We start from the raw sequence: 17,137 nt of genomic DNA on the forward strand, positions 1-17,137 counted from the left end.
TTGGGGTCGGGGTTTGGGGTCGGGGTTTGGGGTCAGGGTTTGGGGTCAGGGTTTGTGGTCGGGGTTTGGGGTCAGGGTTTGGGTCAGGTTTGGGTTTGGGGTCAGGTTTGGGGTCGGGGTTTGGGGTCAGGGTTTGGGGTCAGGTTTGGGTTTGGGGTCAGGTTTGGGGTCAGGGTTTGGGGTCAGGTTTGGGGTCGGGTTTGGGGTCAGGGTTTGGGGTTGGGGTGCAGGTTTGGGGTCAGGGTTTGGGGTCAGGTTTGGGTCAGGGTTTGGGGTCAGGTTTGGGGTCGGGGTTTGGGGTTGGGGTCAGGGTTGGGGTCAGGGTTTGGGGTCGGGTTTGGGGTCAGGGTTTGGGGTCAGGGTTTGGGGTCAGGGTTGGGGTCAGGGTTTGGGGTCAGGTTTGGGGTCAGGGTTTGGGGTTGGGTGCAGGTTTGGGGTCAGGGTTTGGGGTCAGGGTTTGGGGTCGGGGTTTGGGGTCAGGGTTTGGGGTCAGGTTTGGGGTCAGGTTTGGGGTCAGGGTTTGGGGTCAGGGTTGGGGTCAGGTTTGGGGTCAGGGTTTGGGGTCAGGTTTGGGTTTGGGGTCAGGTTTGGGGTCGAGTTTGGGGTCAGGGTTTGGGGTTGGGGTTGGAGTCGTGGTTTGGGGTCGTGGTTTGGGGTCGGGGTTTGGGGTCGGGGTTTGGGGTCAGGGTTTGGGGTCAGGTTTGGGGTCGGGTTTGGGGTCAGGGTTTGGGGTTGGGGTTGGAGTCGTGGTTTGGGGTCGGGGTTTGGGGTCGGGGTTTGGGGTCAGGGTTTGGGGTTGGGGTTGGAGTCGTGGTTTGGGGTCGGGGTTGGGGTCAGGGTTTGGGGTCAGGTTTGGGTTTGGGGTCAGGTTTGGGGTCGGGGTTTGGGGTCAGGGTTTGGGGTTGGGGTGCAAGTTTGGGGTCAGGGTTTGGGGTCAGGTTTGGGTTTGGGGTCAGGTTTGGGGTCGGGGTTTGGGGTTGGGGTCAGGGTTTGGGGTCAGGGTTTGGGGTCGGGTTTGGGGTCAGGGTTTGGGGTCAGGGTTTGGGGTCAGGTTTGGGTTTGGGGTCAGGTTTGGGGTCGGGGTTTGGGGTTGGGGTCAGGGTTTGGGGTCAGGGTTTGGGTCAGGTTTGGGGTCAGGGTTTGGGGTCAGGTTTGGGGTCGGGTTTGGGGTCAGGGTTTGGGGTCAGGTTTGGGGTCAGGGTTTGGGGTTGGGGTTGGAGTCGTGGTTTGGGGTCGGGGTTTGGGGTCAGGGTTTGGGGTCAGGTTTGGGGTCAGGTTTGGGGTCGGGTTTGGGGTCAGGGTTTGGGGTTGGGTTGGAGTCGTGGTTTGGGGTCGGGGTTTGGGGTCAGGGTTTGGGGTCAGGTTTGGGGTCAGGTTTGGGGTCAGGGTTTGGGGTCAGGGTTTGGGGTCAGGTTTGGGGTCAGGGTTTGGGGTCAGGTTTGGGTTTGGGGTCAGGTTTGGGGTCGGGTTTGGGGTCAGGGTTTGGGGTTGGGGTTGGAGTCGTGGTTTGGGGTCGGGGTTTGGGGTCAGGGTTTGGGGTTGGGGTTGGAGTCGTGGTTTGGGGTCGGGGTTTGGGGTCAGGGTTTGGGGTCAGGGTTGGGGTCAGGTTTGGGTTTGGGGTCGGGGTTGGGGTCGGGGTTTGGGGTCAGGGTTTGGGGTCAGGTTTGGGGTCGGGTTTGGGGTCAGGGTTTGGGGTTGGGGTTGGAGTCGTGGTTTGGGGTCGGGGTTTGGGGTCGGGGTTTGGGGTCAGGGTTTGGGGTCAGGTTTGGGGTTGGGGTGCAGGTTTGGGGTCAGGGTTTGGGGTCAGGGTTTGGGGTCAGGTTTGGGGTCGGGGTTTGGGGTCGGGGTTTGGGGTCAGGTTTGGGGTCAGGTTTGGGGTCAGGGTTTGGGGTCAGGGTCGGGGTTTGGGGTTGGAGTCGTGGTTTGGGGTCGGGATCAGGGTTTGGGGTCGGGGTTTGGGGTCAGGTTTGGGTTTGGGGTCGGGTTTGGGGTCGGGGTTTGGGGTCGGGGTTTGGGGTCAGGGTTTGGGGTCAGGGTTTGGGGTCGGGGTTTGGGGTCGGGTTTGGGGTCGGGGTTTGGGGTCAGGGTTTGGGGTCAGGGTTTGGGGTGCAGGTTTGGGTTTGGGGTCAGGTTTGGGGTCAGGGTTTGGGGTCAGGGTTTGGGGTCAGGGTTTGGGGTGCAGGTTTGGGTTTGGGGTCAGGTTTGGGGTCAGGGTTTGGGGTCAGGGTTTTGGGGTCAGGGTTTGGGGTTGGAGTCGTGGTTTGGGGTCGGGATCAGGGTTTGGGGTCGGGGTTTGGGGTCAGGGTTTGGGGTCGGGGTTTGGGGTCGGGGTGCAGGTTTAGGGTGAAGCAGTTTTCGGGTTCTGAGGGAGGTTTTAGGGTCCATTTTGGGGTCTACTTTTGGGGTGGATTTGGGGTTTTTGGGGTGGATTTGGGCGTTTTTGGGGTGGATTTGGAGGTTTTTGGGGGTCCCTCACCTCCCCGGACAGGAAGGCCGTGTTTGGGGTGGATTTGGGGGTTTTTGGGGTGGATTTGGGGGTTTTTGGGCCCCTCACCTCCTCAGACAGGAAGGCCGTGTTTGGGGTGGATTTTGGGGTGGGTTTGGGTGGATTTTGGGGTGGATTTGGGGGTTTTTGGGCCCCTCACCTCCTCAGACAGGAAGGCCGTGTTTGGGGTGGATTTTGGGGTAGATTTGGGGCGGATTTGGGGGTTTTTGGGTCCCTCACCTCCTCACACAGGAAGGCCGTGTTTGGGGTGGATTTTGGGGTTTTTGGGGTGGATTTGGTGGTTTTTGGGCCCCTCACCTCCTCAGACAGGAAGGCCGTGTTTGGGGTGGATTTGGGGGTAGATTTGGGTGGATTTTGGGGTGGATTTGGGGGTTTTTGGGTCCCTCACCTCCTCAGACAGGAAGGCCGTGTTTGGGGTGGATTTTGGGGTAGATTTGGGTGGATTTTGGGGTGGATTTGGGGGTTTTTGGGTCCCTCACCTCCTCAGACAGGAAGGCCGTGTTTGGGGTGGATTTTGGGGTGGGTTTGGGTGGATTTTGGGGTGGATTTGGGGGTTTTTGGGTCCCTCACCTCCTCAGACAGGAAGGCCGTGTTTGGGGTGGATTTTGGGGTGGGTTTGGGGGTTTTTGGGGTGGATTTGGGGGTTTTTGGGTCCCTCACCTCCTCAGACAGGAAGGCCGTGTTTGGGGTGGATTTTGGGGTGGGTTTGGGTGGATTTTGGGGTGGATTTGGGGGTTTTTGGGTCCCTCACCTCCTCGGACAGGAAGGCCGTGTTTGGGGTGGATTTGGGGGTAGATTTGGGTGGATTTTGGGGTGGATTTGGGGGTTTTTGGGTCCCTCACCTCCTCAGACAGGAAGGCCGTGTTTGGGGTGGATTTTGGGGTAGATTTGGGTGGATTTTGGGGTGGATTTGGGGGTTTTTGGGTCCCTCACCTCCTCGGACAGGAAGGCCGTGTTTGGGGTGGATTTTGGGGTGGATTTGGGGGTTTTTGGGGTGGATTTGGGGGTTTTTGGGTCCCTCACCTCCTCAGACAGGAAGGCCGTGTTTGGGGTGGATTTTGGGGTGGGTTTGGGTGGATTTTGGGGTGGATTTGGGGGTTTTTGGGTCCCTCACCTCCTCAGACAGGAAGGCCGGGTTTGGGGTGGATTTTGGGGTAGATTTGGGTGGATTTTGGGGTGGATTTGGGGGTTTTTGGGTCCCTCACCTCCTCGGACAGGAAGGCCGTGTTTGGGGTGGATTTTGGGGTGGGTTTGGGTGGATTTTGGGGTGGATTTGGGGGTTTTTGGGTCCCTCACCTCCTCAGACAGGAAGGCCGTGTTTGGGGTGGATTTTGGGGTGGGTTTGGGTGGATTTTGGGGTGGATTTGGGGGTTTTTGGGTCCCTCACCTCCTCGGACAGGAAGGCCGTGTTTGGGGTGGATTTTGGGGTGGATTTGGGGGTTTTTGGGGTGGATTTGGGGGTTTTTGGGTCCCTCACCTCCTCAGACAGGAAGGCCGTGTTTGGGGTGGATTTGGGGGTAGATTTGGGTGGATTTTGGGGTGGATTTGGGGGTTTTTGGGTCCCTCACCTCCTCAGACAGGAAGGCCGTGTTTGGGGTGGATTTTGGGGTGGGTTTGGGTGGATTTTGGGGTAGATTTGGGTGGATTTTGGGGTGGATTTGGGGGTTTTTGGGTCCCTCACCTCCTCGGACAGGAAGGCCGTGTTTGGGGTGGATTTTGGGGTGGGTTTGGGTGGATTTTGGGGTGGATTTGGGGGTTTTTGGGTCCCTCACCTCCTCAGACAGGAAGGCCGTGTTTGGGGTGGATTTTGGGGTAGATTTGGGTGGATTTTGGGGTGGATTTGGGGGTTTTTGGGTCCCTCACCTCCTCGGACAGGAAGGCCGTGTTTGGGGTGGATTTTGGGGTGGGTTTGGGTGGATTTTGGGGTGGATTTGGGGGTTTTTGGGCCCCTCACCTCCTCAGACAGGAAGGCCGTGTTTGGGGTGGATTTTGGGGTGGGTTTGGGTGGATTTTGGGGTGGGTTTGGGGGTTTTTGGGCCCCTCACCTCCTCAGACAGGAAGGCCGTGTTTGGGGTGGATTTTGGGGTGGGTTTGGGTGGATTTTGGGGTGGATTTGGGGGTTTTTGGGTCCCTCACCTCCTTGGACAGGAAGGCCGTGTTTGGGGTGGATTTTGGGGTAGATTTGGGTGGATTTTGGGGTGGATTTGGGGGTTTTTGGGTCCCTCACCTCCTCAGACAGGAAGGCCGTGTTTGGGGTGGATTTTGGGGTGGGTTTGGGTGGATTTTGGGGTGGATTTGGGGGTTTTTGGGTCCCTCACCTCCTCGGACAGGAAGGCCGTGTTTGGGGTGGATTTTGGGGTAGATTTGGGTGGATTTTGGGGTGGGTTTGGGGGTTTTTGGGTCCCTCACCTCCTTGGACAGGAAGGCCGTGTTTGGGGTGGATTTTGGGGTGGGTTTGGGTGGATTTTGGGGTGGATTTGGGGGTTTTTGGGCCCCTCACCTCCTCAGACAGGAAGGCCGGCTCCCCCATGGCGGCGTTGGCGCAGGGCCCGATGTTGAGGATGCTGTCGCACACCTGGGGACAGCGACGGGGACCCAGAGGTGACACCCAGGGACACCCAGGGGCACCCAGGGGCACCCAGGGGCACCCAGGGACACCGCGGGGACCGTACCTCGAAGGAGTAGGTGGCCAGCTGGGTGCCCGAGGCCGCCTCGCTCCCGTACACCTCGATCTCGTCCACCTCGTCCTGAGCCTGCGGCTTCCCCCCTGCGGGACAGGGGCGCTCCTGTCACCCAGTGACACCCAGGGACACCCAGGGACACCCAGGGACACCCAGGGACACCCACTGTCACTGTCACCCACCGACACCCAGGGACACCCAGGGATACCCAGGGACACCCAGGGAGACCCAGGGAGACCCAGGGAGACCCACTGTCACCAACTGACACCGACACCCACTGACACCCACTGACACTGACACCCACTGACACCCACTGACACCCACTGACACCCACTGACACCGACACCCACTGACACCCACTGTCACCCACTGACACTGACACCCACTGACACCCACTGACACCCACTGACACCCAGTGACACCCACTGACACTGACACCCACTGTCACCCACTGACACTGACACCCACTGTCACCCACTGTCACCCACTGACACCCACTGACACTGACACCCACTGACACCGACACCCACTGACACCCACTGACACCCACTGACACCCACTGACACCCACTGACACCCACTGACACTGTCACCCACTGACACCGACACCCACTGACACTGACACCCACTGACACCCACTGACACCCACTGTCACCCACTGACACTGACACCCACTGACACCCACTGTCACCCACTGACACCCACTGACAGCCACTGACACTGACACCCACTGACACCGACACCCACTGACACTGACACCCACTGTCACCCACTGACACTGACACCCACTGTCACCCACTGTCACCCACTGTCACCCACTGACACCCACTGACACCCACTGTCACCCACTGACACCCACTGACACCCACTGACACTGACACCCACTGTCACCCACTGTCACCCACTGTCACCCACTGACACCCACTGACACCCACTGACACCCACTGTCACCCACTGTCACCCACTGTCACCCACTGTCACTGACACCCACTGACACTGACACCCACTGACACTGACACCCACTGTCACCCACTGTCACCCACTGTCACCCACTGACACCCACTGACACTGACACCCACTGACACTGACACCCACTGACACCCACTGTCACCCACTGACACCCACTGACACCCACTGACACTGACACCCACTGACACCCACTGTCACCCACTGTCACCCACTGACACCCACTGACACCCACTGTCACCCACTGACACCCACTGACACCCACTGACACCCACTGTCACTGACACCCACTGACACCCACTGACACTGACACCCACTGACACCCACTGTCACCCACTGTCACCCACTGTCACCCACTGACACTGACACCCACTGACACTGACACCCACTGACACCCACTGTCACCCACTGACACTGACACCCACTGACACTGACACCCACTGACACCCACTGACACTGACACCCACTGACACCCACTGTCACCCACTGACACCCACTGACACTGTCACCCACTGACACCGACACCCACTGACACCCACTGTCACCCACTGACACCCACTGACACTGACACCCACTGACACCCACTGTCACCCACTGACACCCACTGACACCGACACCCACTGACACCGACACCCACTGACACTGACACCCACTGTCACCCACTGTCACCCACTGACACTGACACCCACTGACACCCACTGTCACCCACTGTCACCCACGGACACCCACTGACACCCACTGACACCCACTGACACTGACACCCACTGACACCGACACCCACTGACACTGACACCCACTGACACCCACTGTCACCCACTGTCACCCACTGTCACCCACTGACACCCACTGACACCCACTGTCACCCACTGACACCCACTGACACCCACTGACACTGACACCCACTGTCACCCACTGACACCCACTGACACCCACTGTCACCCACTGACACCCACTGTCACCCACTGTCACCCACTGACACTGACACCCACTGTCACCCACTGTCACCCACTGTCACCCACTGACACCCACTGACACCCACTGTCACCCACTGTCACCCACTGACACCCACTGACACCCACTGACACTGACACCCACTGTCACCCACTGACACCCACTGACACCCACTGTCACCCACTGACACCCACTGACACCGACACCCACTGTCACCCACTGACACCCACTGACACTGACACCCACTGACACCCACTGACACCCACTGACACCCACTGTCACCCACTGACACCCACTGACACTGACACCCACTGTCACCCACTGACACCCACTGACACCGACACCCACTGACACTGACACCCACTGTCACCCACTGTCACCCACTGACACCCACTGTCACCCACTGTCACCCACTGACACTGACACCCACTGTCACCCACTGTCACCCACTGTCACCCACTGTCACCCACTGTCACCCACTGACACTGACACCCACTGACACCCACTGTCACCCACTGACACCCACTGACACCCACTGACACCCACTGACACTGACACCCACTGACACCCACTGACACCCACTGACACCCACTGACACCCACTGACACTGACACCCACTGTCACCCACTGTCACCCACTGACACCCACTGACACCCACTGACACTGACACCCACTGACACCCACTGTCACCCACTGACACCCACGATCACCCACTGACACCCACGGACACTGACACCCACTGACACTGACACCCACTGACACCCACTGACACTGACACCCACTGTCACCCACTGACACCCACTGACACTGACACCCACTGACACTGACACCCACTGACACCCACTGTCACCCACTGACACCCACTGACACTGACACCCACTGTCACTGACACCCACTGTCACCCACTGTCACCCACTGACACCCACTGACACCCACTGACACCCACTGTCACTGACACCCACTGACACTGACACCCACTGTCACCCACTGACACCCACTGACACTGACACCCACTGACACTGACACCCACTGACACCCACTGTCACCCACTGACACCCACTGACACCCACTGTCACCCACTGACACTGACACCCACTGACACTGACACCCACTGACACCCACTGTCACCCACTGACACCCACTGACACCCACTGACACTGTCACCCACTGACACTGACACCCACTGACACCCACTGACACCCACTGACACTGACACCCACTGACACCCACTGTCACCCACTGACACCCACTGACACCCACTGTCACCCACTGACACTGACACCCACTGTCACCCACTGACACCCACTGACACCCACTGACACCCACTGTCACCCACTGACACCCACTGACACCCACTGACACCCACTGACACTGACACCCACTGACACCCACTGACACCCACTGACACCCACTGTCACCCACTGACACCCACTGACACTGACACCCACTGACACCCACTGACACCCACTGACACCCACTGTCACCCACTGTCACCCACTGACACTGACACCCACTGACACTGACACCCACTGACACCCACTGTCACCCACTGACACCCACTGTCACCCACTGACACTGACACCCACTGACACCGACACCCACTGACACTGACACCCACTGTCACCCCTTGTCACCCACTGTCACCCACTGACACCCACTGACACCCACTGTCACCCACTGACACTGACACCCACTGACACCGACACCCACTGACACTGACACCCACTGTCACCCACTGTCACCCACTGTCACCCACTGACACCCACTGACACCCACTGTCACCCACTGACACCCACTGACACCCACTGACACCCACTGACACTGACACCCACTGACACCCACTGACACCCACTGACACCCACTGTCACCCACTGACACCCACTGACACCCACTGACACCCACTGTCACCCACTGACACTGACACCCACTGACACCGACACCCACTGACACTGTCACCCACTGACACCCACTGACACCCACTGACACTGTCACCCACTGACACCCACTGACACCCACTGACACCCACTGTCACCCACTGTCACCCACTGACACCCACTGTCACCCACTGACACCCACTGACACTGTCACCCACTGACACCCACTGACACCCACTGTCACCCACTGACACCCACTGACACCCACTGACACCCACTGACACTGACACCCACTGACACCGACACCCACTGACACTGACACCCACTGTCACCCACTGTCACCCACTGACACTGACACCCACTGTCACCCACTGTCACCCACTGTCACCCACTGACACTGACACCCACTGACACTGACACCCACTGACACCCACTGACACTGTCACCCACTGACACCCACTGACACCCACTGTCACCCACTGACACTGACACCCACTGACACCCACTGACACCCACTGACACCCACTGTCACTGTCACCCACTGACACTGTCACCCACTGACACTGACACCCACTGACACTGACACCCACTGACACCCACTGACACCCACTGTCACCCACTGACACTGACACCCACTGACACCCACTGACACCCACTGACACCCACTGACACTGACACCCACTGACACCCACTGTCACCCACTGACACCCACTGACACCCACTGACACCCACTGACACTGACACCCACTGACACTGACACCCACTGTCACCCACTGACACCCACTGACACCCACTGACACCCACTGACACTGACACCCACTGACACCCACTGACACCCACTGACACCCACTGACACTGTCACCCACTGACACTGACACCCACTGTCACTGTCACCCACTGACACCGACACCCACTGACACCCACTGTCACCCACTGTCACCCACTGACACCCACTGACACCCACTGTCACCCACTGACACTGACACCCACTGTCACTGACACCCACTGACACCCACTGACACTGACACCCACTGTCACCCACTGACACCGACACCCACTGTCACCCACTGTCACCCACTGACACCCACTGACACCCACTGTCACCCACTGTCACTGACACCCACTGACACCGACACCCACTGACACCCACTGACACTGACACCCACTGACACCCACTGACACCCACTGACACCCACTGACACTGACACCCACTGTCACCCACTGTCACCCACTGACACTGACACCCACTGACACCCACTGACACTGTCACCCACTGTCACCCACTGTCACCCACTGACACCCACTGACACTGACACCCACTGACACTGACACCCACTGACACTGACACCCACTGACACCCACTGTCACCCACTGACACCCACTGACACCCACTGACACTGACACCCACTGACACCCACTGTCACCCACTGACACCCACTGACACTGACACCCACTGACACCGACACCCACTGACACCGACACCCACTGACACTGACACCCACTGTCACCCACTGTCACCCACTGTCACCCACTGACACCCACTGACACTGACACCCACTGACACCCACTGTCACCCACTGACACCCACTGACACTGACACCCACTGACACCGACACCCACTGACACCCACTGTCACCCACTGACACCCACTGACACCCACTGTCACTGACACCCACTGACACCCACTGTCACCCACTGTCACCCACTGACACCCACTGACACTGACACCCACTGACACCGACACCCACTGACACTGACACCCACTGTCACCCACTGTCACCCACTGACACTGACACCCACTGTCACCCACTGTCACCCACTGTCACCCACTGACACCCACTGACACCCACTGTCACCCACTGACACCCACTGACACCCACTGACACCCACTGACACCCACTGTCACCCACTGACACCCACTGACACTGTCACCCACTGACACCCACTGTCACCCACTGACACCCACTGTCACCCACTGACACCCACTGACACTGTCACCCACTGACACCGACACCCACTGACACCCACTGTCACCCACTGACACCCACTGACACTGACACCCACTGACACCCACTGACACCCACTGACACCCACTGACACCGACACCCACTGACACCCACTGTCACCCACTGACACCCACTGTCACCCACTGTCACCCACTGACACCGACACCCACTGACACCCACTGTCACCCACTGACACCCACTGACACCGACACCCACTGACACCCACTGTCACCCACTGACACCCACTGACACCCACTGACACTGACACCCACTGACACTGACACCCACTGTCACTGACACCCACTGACACCGACACCCACTGACACTGACACCCACTGTCACCCACTGTCACCCACTGTCACCCACTGTCACCCACTGTCACCCACTGACACCCACTGACACCCACTGTCACCCACTGACACCCACTGACACCCACTGTCACCCACTGACACTGACACCCACTGTCACTGACACCCACTGACACCCACTGACACTGACACCCACTGACACCCACTGTCACCCACTGACACTGACACCCACTGTCACCCACTGTCACCCACTGACACTGACACCCACTGACACCCACTGACACTGTCACCCACTGTCACCCACTGTCACCCACTGACACCCACTGACACTGACACCCACTGACACTGACACCCACTGACACCCACTGTCACCCACTGACACCCACTGACACTGACACCCACTGACACCCACTGTCACCCACTGACACCCACTGACACTGACACCCACTGACACCGACACCCACTGACACCCACTGTCACCCACTGACACCCACTGACACCCACTGTCACTGACACCCACTGACACCCACTGTCACCCACTGTCACCCACTGACACCCACTGACACTGACACCCACTGACACTGACACCCACTGTCACCCACTGTCACCCACTGACACTGACACCCACTGTCACCCACTGTCACCCACTGTCACCCACTGACACCCACTGACACCCACTGTCACCCACTGACACCCACTGACACCCACTGACACCCACTGACACTGACACCCACTGACACCCACTGTCACCCACTGACACCCACTGACACCCACTGACACCCACTGACACTGACACCCACTGTCACCCACTGACACCCACTGACACTGTCACCCACTGACACCGACACCCACTGACACCCACTGACACCCACTGACACCGACACCCACTGACACCCACTGTCACCCACTGACACCCACTGTCACCCACTGTCACCCACTGACACCGACACCCACTGACACCCACTGACACTGACACCCACTGACACCGACACCCACTGACACCCACTGTCACCCACTGACACCCACTGACACCCACTGACACTGACACCCACTGACACTGACACCCACTGACACCGACACCCACTGACACTGACACCCACTGTCACCCACTGTCACCCACTGTCACCCACTGTCACCCACTGACACCCACTGTCACCCACTGTCACCCACTGTCACCCACTGACACTGACACCCACTGTCACCCACTGTCACCCACTGTCACCCACTGACACCCACTGTCACCCACTGTCACTGTCACCCACTGACACCCACTGACACCCACTGACACCCACTGACACTGACACCCACTGACACCCACTGTCACCCACTGACACCCACTGTCACCCACTGACACCCACTGACACTGTCACCCACTGACACTGACACCCACTGACACCCACTGACACCCACTGACACCCACTGACACCCACTGTCACTGACACCCACTGACACCGACACCCACTGACACCCACTGTCACCCACTGACACCCACTGACACCCACTGACACTGACACCCACTGTCACTGACACCCACTGTCACCCACTGTCACCCACTGACACCCACTGACACCCACTGTCACCCACTGACACTGACACCCACTGACACTGACACCCACTGACACTGACACCCACTGACACCCACTGTCACCCACTGACACCCACTGACACTGTCACCCACTGACACTGACACCCACTGACACCCACTGTCACCCACTGACACCCACTGTCACTGTCACCCACTGACACCGACACCCACTGACACCCACTGTCACCCACTGACACTGACACCCACTGACACTGACACCCACTGACACCCACTGTCACCCACTGTCACTGTCACCCACTGTCACCCACTGACACCCACTGACACTGTCACCCACTGACACCGACACCCACTGACACCCACTGTCACCCACTGTCACTGACACCCACTGACACCCACTGACACCCACTGTCACCCACTGACACCCACTGACACTGACACCCACTGACACCCACTGACACCCACTGACACCCACTGACACCCACTGACACTGACACCCACTGTCACCCACTGACACCCACTGACACCTACTGTCACCCACTGTCACCCACTGACACCGACACCCACTGACACCCACTGACACCCACTGACACCCACTGTCACTGACACCCACTGACACCGACACCCACTGACACTGACACCCACTGACACCCACTGTCACCCACTGTCACCCACTGACACCCACTGACACTGACACCCACTGACACCCACTGACACCCACTGTCACCCACTGACACCCACTGACACCCACTGACACCCACTGTCACCCACTGTCACCCACTGACACCCACCTGCCCACGGCCCCGAGGGCTCCGAGCGCTTCTTCTTCACCGGGGGCTCCTCCTGGGGGGCACAGGGAGGGTTTGGGGTCCCCAGAAAGGTTTGGGGTCCCCAGGAGGGGATTTTGGGGTCCCTGGGAGGGGATCTGGGGTCCCCAGGAGGGTTTGGGCGGCCCAGGAGGGGATTTGGGGTCCCTGGAAGGGGATTTGGGGTCCCCAGGGTGGGATTTTGGGCTTCTTGGGAGGGTTTGGGCTCCCCAGGAGAGGTTTTGGGGTCCCTGGGAGGGTTTGGGGTGCCCAGGAGGGTGTGGGGTCCCTGGGAGGGTTTGGGGTCTTTGGGAAAGGATTTTGGGGTCCCCCCAGGAGGATTTGAGGTGCTGGGGAGGGGATTTTGGGATCCCCTCAAGGGTTTGGGGTCCCTGGGAGGGGATTTGGGGTCCCCAGGTGAATTTTGGGCTCCCCAGGTGAATTTTGGGCTCCCCAGGTTCATTTCGGGGCTCCCCAGGTGAATTTTGGGCTCCCCAGGTGAATTTTGGGCTCCCCAGGTTCATTTCGGGCTCCCCCAGGTTCATTTTGGGCTCCCCAGGTGAATTTTGGGCTCCCCACGTCCATTTCGGGCTCCCCCAGGTGAATTTTGGGCCTCCCAGGTTCGTTTCGGGGCTCCCCAGGTGAATTTTGGGCTCCCCAGGTTCATTTCGGGCTCCCCCAGGTGGATTTCGGGCTCCCCCGGGACGATTTTGGGGGCTCACCTGCCTGTCGGGCCCCTCCTTGGCCCCCCCGGCCGGGGGCTCCTGCAGCTTCTCCGTGTACCTGAGCAGCAGCGAGTTACCCAGGCGGGACCCCAGGAAGAGATAGCCCGGCTCCAGGGGCACCATCTGGGGACAGGGGGGCACAGGTGTCCCCAAGGTGCCCCAGGGTGTCCTCAGGGTGCCCCAGGGTGTCCCAGGGTGTCCCCAGGGTGTCCCCAGGGTGTCCCCAGGGTGCCCCAGATCCTTACGCAGGTGGTGAGCACGGAGGCGGCCGCTTTGTCGAAGTGGAAGGAGCGCACGGAGCGCATCCCGTCCGTGATCAGCGTCAGCACGTAGCTGGGACACAAAGGGGACACGGGACCCTCAGGACACCCCAAAATCCATGGGAAAACCCCCCAAAATCCCTGGGAACCGCCCCAAAATCCCTGGGAACCGCCCCAAAATCCATGGAGTCCCCCCAAAATTCATAGAGTGCCCCCCTTGTCCCAGTGGAAGGAGGGGACAGAGCGCATCCCGTCCGTGATCGGCACCAGGACACGGCTGGGGCACAAAGGGGGCAAGGGACCCTCAGGACACCCCAAAATCCTTGGGAAACACCCCAAAATCACTGGGAACCGCCCCAAAATCCATGGAGACCCCCAAAATCCATGGAGTCCCCCCCTTGTCCCAGTGGAAGGAGAGGACAGAGCGCATCCCATCCGTGATCGGCACCAGGACACGGCTGGGGCACGAAGGGGGCAAGGGACCCTCAGGACACCCCAAAATCCTTGGGAAACACCCCAAAATCCTTGGGAACCGCCCCAAATCCATGGGAAAACCCCCCAAATCCATGGAGACCCCCCAAAATCCATGGAGACCCCCCTTGTCCCAGTGGAAGGAGCGCACGGAGCGCATCCCGTCCGTGATCAGCGTCAGCACGTAGCTGGGACACAAAGGGGACACGGGACCCTCAGGACACCCCAAAATCCATGGGAAAACCCCCCAAAATCACTGGGAACCGCCCCAAAATCCATGGAGACCCCCCTTGTCCCAGTGGAAGGAGCGCACGGAGCGCATCCCGTCCGTGATCAGCGTCAGCACGTAGCTGGGACACAAAGGGGACACGAGACCCTCAGGACACCCCAAAATCCATGGGAAAACCCCCCAAAATCACTGGGAACCGCCCCAAAATCCCTGGGAACCGCCCCAAAATCCATGGAGTCCTCCCAAAATTCATAGAGTGCCCCCCTTGTCCCAGTGGAAGGAGGGGACAGAGCGCATCCCGTCCGTGATAGGCACCAGGACACGGCTGGGGCACGAAGGGGGCAAGGGACCCTCAGGACACCCCAAAATCCTTGGGAAACACCCCAAAATCCTTGGGAACCGCCCCAAATCCATGGGAAAACCCCCCAAATCCATGGAGACCCCCCAAAATCCATGGAGACCCCCCTTGTCCCAGTGGAAGGAGCGCACGGAGCGCATCCCGTCCGTGATCCGCGTCAGCACGTAGCTGGGACACAAAGGGGACACGGGACCCTCAGGACACCCCAAAATCCATGGGAAAACCCCCCAAAATCACTGGGAACCGCCCCAAAATCCATGGAGACCCCCAAAATCCATGGAGACCCCCCTTGTCCCAGTGGAAGGAGCGCACGGAGCGCATCCCGTCCGTGATCAGCATCAGCACGTAGCTGACACAAAGGGGACACGGGACCCTCAGGACACCCCAAAATCCATGGGAAAACCCCCCAAAATCCCTGGGAACCGCCCCAAAATCCCTGGGAACCGCCCCAAAATCCATGGAGTCCTCCCAAAATTCATAGAGTGCCCCCCTTGTCCCAGTGGAAGGAGGGGACAGAGCGCATCCCGTCCGTGATCGGCACCAGGACACGGCTGGGGCACAAAGGGGGCAAGGGACCCTCAGGACACCCCAAAATCCTTGGGAAACACCCCAAAATCACTGGGAACCGCCCCAAAATCCATGGAGACCCCCAAAATCCATGGAGTCCCCCCCTTGTCCCAGTGGAAGGAGAGGACAGAGCGCATCCCGTCCGTGATCGGCACCAGGACACGGCTGGGGCACAAAGGGGGCAAGGGACCCTCAGGACACCCCAAAATCCTTGGGAAACACCCCAAAATCCTTGGGAACCGCCCCAAATCCATGGGAAAACCCCCCAAATCCATGGAGACCCCCCAAAATCCATGGAGACCCCCCTTGTCCCAGTGGAAGGAGCGCACGGAGCGCATCCCGTCCGTGATCAGCGTCAGCACGTAGCTGGGACACAAAGGGGACACGGGACCCTCAGGACACCCCAAAATCCATGGGAAAACCCCCCAAAATCCCTGGGAACCGCCCCAAAATCCCTGGGAACCGCCCCAAAATCCATGGAGTCCCCCCAAAATTCATAGAGTGCCCCCCTTGTCCCAGTGGAAGGAGGGGACAGAGCGCATCCCGTCCGTGATCGGCACCAGGACACGGCTGGGGCACAAAGGGGGCAAGGGACCCTCAGGACACCCCAAAATCCTTGGGAAACACCCCAAAATCACTGGGAACCGCCCCAAAATCCATGGAGACCCCCAAAATCCATGGAGACCCCCCTTGTCCCAGTGCAAGGAGCGCACGGAGCGCATCCCGTCCGTGATCAGCGTCAGCACGTAGCTGGGACACAAAGGGGACACGGGACCCTCAGGACACCCCAAAATCCATGGGAAAACCCCCCAAAATCACTGGGAACCGCCCCAAAATCCATGGAGACCCCCCAAAATCCATGGAGTCCCCCCAAAATCCATGGAGTC

The 17,137-nt window shown here is 59.7% G+C and overlaps 1 protein-coding gene across 1 annotated transcript in view; it reads right to left on the reverse strand.

The window, feature by feature from the left end:
- CPSF1 (cleavage and polyadenylation specific factor 1) overlaps positions 1-17,137 on the reverse strand; it is a 112,640-nt gene that overhangs the window by 71,897 nt on the left and 23,606 nt on the right. The window contains 5 exon segments of the mRNA XM_048286336.1: positions 5,007-5,081; positions 5,179-5,273; positions 13,626-13,677; positions 14,363-14,488; positions 14,611-14,698. Of these exon segments, the coding sequence (XP_048142293.1) occupies positions 5,007-5,081; positions 5,179-5,273; positions 13,626-13,677; positions 14,363-14,488; positions 14,611-14,698 (436 nt within the window).

This window comes from Corvus hawaiiensis, chromosome 26 (assembly GCF_020740725.1).
Source record: "Corvus hawaiiensis isolate bCorHaw1 chromosome 26, bCorHaw1.pri.cur, whole genome shotgun sequence".
In the NCBI taxonomy this organism is placed as follows: domain Eukaryota; kingdom Metazoa; phylum Chordata; class Aves; order Passeriformes; family Corvidae; genus Corvus; species Corvus hawaiiensis.